General features: G+C 35.0%; 1 protein-coding gene across 1 annotated transcript; it reads left to right on the top strand.

The window, feature by feature from the left end:
- Positions 1 to 60: 60 nt before the first annotated feature.
- On the top strand, positions 61 to 4,378 carry LOC121966449 (low choriolytic enzyme-like). Its single transcript, XM_042516543.1, has 7 exons — positions 61 to 112; positions 995 to 1,064; positions 1,526 to 1,640; positions 2,495 to 2,667; positions 3,310 to 3,391; positions 3,467 to 3,588; positions 4,114 to 4,378. Exons 1-7 carry the CDS (start codon positions 68 to 70, stop codon positions 4,305 to 4,307), a joined length of 801 nt encoding a protein of 266 aa, XP_042372477.1. The 5' UTR covers positions 61 to 67; the 3' UTR covers positions 4,308 to 4,378.
- Positions 4,379 to 4,666: the final 288 nt, after the last annotated feature.

Below are 4,666 nucleotides of genomic sequence, written 5' to 3' on the forward strand. Positions count from 1 at the left end.
GTTTGTTTGTTTGTTTGTTTGTTTGTTTGTTTGTTTGTTTGTTTGTTATCTCGTGCTGACAGAGCTGATGAACCGAAACTCTGCGCTGCTGCAGGGAGACATGATGCTGAACGTCAGTGACACTTTTTATTTTCACATTTGTTCTAATCGCTTTTGAAACCTGAGAAAATTGATTTGATTTCCTTCAAAAACACAAGAAGACGCAAATGATCAATGAAAGAAAAAAATACTTATAAAAGGCAAGAAATTAGTAATAATTAACTGAAAATTAATTTAAAAAACAAACAAGAAACTCAACTTAGTGGAAAAAAAAGAAAACAAAATGAAAGTGACCAAAATAAATATAGTCAGTTATAATAATTTTCCATATTTTTTTCTTTGTTCCTGAGACATTTTCGCTAGCTTTAAAAAAGAAATCTAAATCTACTAATTTCTTGCAATTGGTGGAACATTTCTCACCACGTTAATGCCTTTTTTCTCATGTTTTTGAAAGAATTTCAAAAAGTTCAAGCTTATCTATACCTACGATTACTGAAAGCAGCACAAGAAAAGTAATGCAGGTTTCAAAGGGTTAAAGAAACAGCTGCAATTTATTATTGCACGGAAAAAATAATTAATTAAAGCAGCAGCAGATGAAATATCTCAATTTTAGATCCAATGTTTCCCATCATGCCACTCCAGCTTTTTTATTATTTTTCTGAGATAATTTTCTTTTGTCTGTTAATATTTTCTTTATAACTTTTATGTTTTTTTAATTTTCAGGAAATGTTCTTGTAATTTTCACTAATTTCTTTAAAATTTTTTGGGGTAATTTCTTGCTCTCTGCCTCCTTTTGTTCTTGAGACAAATCAGGACCGTTTTCAAAGGGTTAAATGACTTTAAAGAGTGGAAAGATTTTTTGTTCTGTTTTTAGTTTCGTGGTTTGTGACCTGACTGTTTTGGTCGGCGGAGCCTTAAATTCTGCACGGAGTGAATTTCTCGTGTGACTCTGCAGACAGACAGGAACGCCGTGGAGAGCACGTGGCCGACGCCAGAGATCCCGTACGTCATCAGCTCAGACTTAGGTAACAGAGGTCACTGATCACGTTTCCACTCACAGCAATCTTTAATTTTTTTATTTTAACGAGGAAACTCTTTATTCACAAGCAAAAACATTTTAGGCTCAAACTCCTCTTTTAATATTTTTTTTTGATTCAGTTAAATTCAACCCTTTCCTCTCTGAATCTCATTAATAACAAAAAAAGCATCACATTTTTAGATTATTAGAAAAACTTATTTGGCAAAACTCCTGCTGTAATGTGAATATGTATTATTTTTTATTACTGTCCGTATATATACGTTTTTTAAAATTTATTTCAACAACATTTTAAATATTTTAATTGGCTTATGTATTGATGTTGTTTATTTTTTTGTCATTTTTTTAAAGTGCTCTCATGTCTTGTTTGTCTGACTTATTTTTTATGAATCTTTTGCTCAATAAAGCAGGAAAAAAGATCTTAAATTTTCCCGCTGATGTGTTTTTCAGAGAGCCGGACGGACGACATCGTGTCTGCGATGTCGATGGTGTCTGAACACACGTGTGTGTCCTTCCACACGAGAACCTCTGAGACCAACTACCTGCTGTTCGTCAACAGCAAGGGGTACAAAGGACGCAGAGACATTAACATCAGGGGCGTTTCTAGGATTTGAGGACGTTTGGGGTTTCGGGTTTAGACCCCCTGAAGGAAAAAGAAATCACCAACATTTTCTCTAAGAAAACATGCCGTCCAAATCCATGATCCTGCGGGTTTGGGGAGCATATTTTTATTTTTTTTTATAATTATTTTTGAATGTAGACTGTCTTTTTATTTTTTCTTCAAATTTCTCGATTTTTTTTTCTTTCGAAAATTTTTTTTTTTTTTTTTTTTTAAAAAAAAAAACAACTTTATAATATTTTTCTTAATTTTGGATGATTATTTTTTTTAAATTTTTGGACTTTTAAAAATTTTTGGTGACTTTTTTTTCTTTTACCCTTTTAAAACCGTTTTGTGATTTATAAAAAAAAAACTTTTGGCAATTTAAAATACTTTTACAGATTTATAAATAATATTTGGCTATTTTTCCTTTAATTAAATTAATTTGTTTTTTTTTTTTTTTTTTTTAAAAAAAAGTTTTTTTTTAAAAATCTTTTTCACAAATTTTTTTGGTTTTTCTTTTAACATTTCTTCCAAACCGATGGGCCGACCAAAGAATGACGCCTTGCAGATGTTGTGTTTCGTTCTTTACACTTTCCATGTAAATGTCATTTTATTAGATGTTTGCATTTTAACGATGCAGCTTAAAACCAACAAAATATCAACGTCATCTGTTGTCAGTGCTCTACTTTAAATTGACGTCCTGCCATTACATTTTGGTTGCTGGATGTTAAATTAAATATCAGAGATGGTGGTTGAGCTCTAAATGAATTTCTTTAATGTCACATAAAACCGTATCTTTGTCTGATGTCGTACTGTAGCTGTGCGTCGTACGTGGGCTTCATCGGCGGCGAGCAGCCCATGTTCATCGGGCCCCCGTGCAGGGTGGGAAACATCGTCCACGAGATCCTTCACGCGTTGGGTTTCCACCACGAACACACGAGGACGGACCGCGAGCAGCACGTCTCCATCCTGCAACACAACATCATGGACGGTAACGTTTTTAAAAAATCCCTCAAACATCAGAGAACCAACAACCAGCTGTGACGATGGCGTTCGTCTGCAGGAAACACGTTTTGTGTTGTACGTTTCTGCGGACACGGATACGTTTGTACGTTAACATGCGGCGGACGCACTGAAGCGTCATGTTTCAACAGCGCTGAGGTTAACGCGTGGTTATGTTGGTTATGGTTAGTAAAAAAAGCATTTTTTGACTGTAAATACAGTTTTGGTGGCACGATAACGGCTGCAGAAGCTTTCAGTGTCCTGGTAAAAAAAAAAAAACAACGAAACACACTGATAACTCTAAGAACGATCACGTTTGGTAACTATCCAGGCAAATATTTTTGCCCCTTTTTTTAAAAAATTGTCGGTGATTTTTTTTCTTTTAAAAATACTTTTAAGTTTAACATTTTTAAAAAAAAAATAAAATTTGATCTCTTTCTTTTGTTTTAAATTACAAATTTTTTTAACCATTTTTCTCTTTATTTTTTTGTGTTTTTTTAAAAGGGAAAAAATCAGCTTTTTAAATTTTTTAAGAAAACAACGATAAGTCTGTAAAAACAACGGCAGAAATGTACAAAGCAACATTTTTCTGTTTTTCGTCTCTGCATGAAATAACGCACCTGTGTTTCAGGGATGGAGAGAAACTTCCAAAAGCAACAAGGTCAAACCTTCGACCTTCGTTATGACGTCAAATCGATCATGCACTACGGAAGGTAACGGGTCAGAAACGTCTGTCTTTTTTTGGCTCTTTGAAAGTTATATTTTAATTTCTTTTCTTGCTGTTTCAGCGGCTTCTTTTCCGCGAACGGTCTGCCCACCATCGTGGCCAAAAGCGATGTGAAGGGGATGGGACAGAGAGACAGAATGACCGAGACGGACGTCCAGAGAGTTCGCCGTCTCTACAGCTGTGGTTTGTTTCTACGCACATTTTCAAGTGTTAAACAGGGTTCATTTACATTTTTACCAAACCATTTCAAGGACATTTCCAGGACTTTGAAGCAGATTTTTAAGGCTATTCCTTCTCTGAAATGACTGTCTGTACTTCTCATTAGTTCTGTCTCATTACCACATGATGGCTTTTTTAAAATATATATTAATTTAAAAAAAATAATTCTTTCAGAACAGGATTATAACAGAATATTTCAATACATTTAAGGGAATGTTAGTTATTTATGAGAAAGGAGGGAGTTTGTATTTATTTTACTGCTGAAAACATGCCCTCCAACCTAACAAGTTCAACATTTTGGCTGATTTATTTTTTCTTAAATTCTCTTAAATTCGTTTTTTTTTTTTGTTTTTTTTTTACATTTGGTTATTAAGTAATTTTGACTTTTCCAAAATTTGAAGGGTATATTTAAGTTTTGCAAAGCTTTGCCAGGCCTGGAAAACTCTACATGCCGTCTAACATGACGCCTTACTCTCCTTTCTTCACCAGACGCCCCGAAACCAGAGACGGAGGAGAAGGAAGAGAAAAAAAGCAGTGAAGTGAAGAAAGAGGAGGATATCAACACGCCTTTGTTCCAGGACGAGGCGTCCGCACACCGAGGTCAGGTCACGTCTGCTCCTGCGTCTCCGTCCGTCTCCCTGCAGCTCCGGGACGCTGCCACCAGAGGACACACCGACACTTAGACTCAGCTCCGACTGACGTTTATCATGAATAAAACCCAAAAATGCATCCCACACCTGTCCTCACTGCTGTCACTGAAGGAAACGTGGTCATTTTTACATTTTTGAAGAGCACATGCCTGCCAGACCTCCGGGCTCTCAAAACATCTGTGCTTTTTTATCTATAACAAAATGATCGTGTCCTGAAAACCAAATTTTCCTAACAGCGTAAATAATGCAGTGAAAGTATTTCACCTTTTTACAGAAACCTTCTCAGCAGCTCTGTAGATATTTGTGCATCATGAAACAAATAAAATTAAATAAAATTAAAAAGAAATCATAGAGAACCATTCTGTTACAAAAAAGTATTCGATAATATTTTA

The sequence above is a fragment of the Plectropomus leopardus genome, unplaced genomic scaffold (assembly GCF_008729295.1).
Source record: "Plectropomus leopardus isolate mb unplaced genomic scaffold, YSFRI_Pleo_2.0 unplaced_scaffold24624, whole genome shotgun sequence".
NCBI lineage: Eukaryota > Metazoa > Chordata > Actinopteri > Perciformes > Serranidae > Plectropomus > Plectropomus leopardus.

Coding starts and splice junctions, on each gene's coding strand:
- LOC121966449 (XM_042516543.1), top strand. CDS start 68: ATGAACCGAAACTCTGCGCTGCTGCAGGGAGACATGATGCTGAAC. Junction 113..994: donor AGGGAGACATGATGCTGAAC/GTCAGTGACACT, acceptor GTGACTCTGCAG/ACAGACAGGAACGCCGTGGA. Junction 1,641..2,494: donor CTGTTCGTCAACAGCAAGGG/GTACAAAGGACG, acceptor GTCGTACTGTAG/CTGTGCGTCGTACGTGGGCT.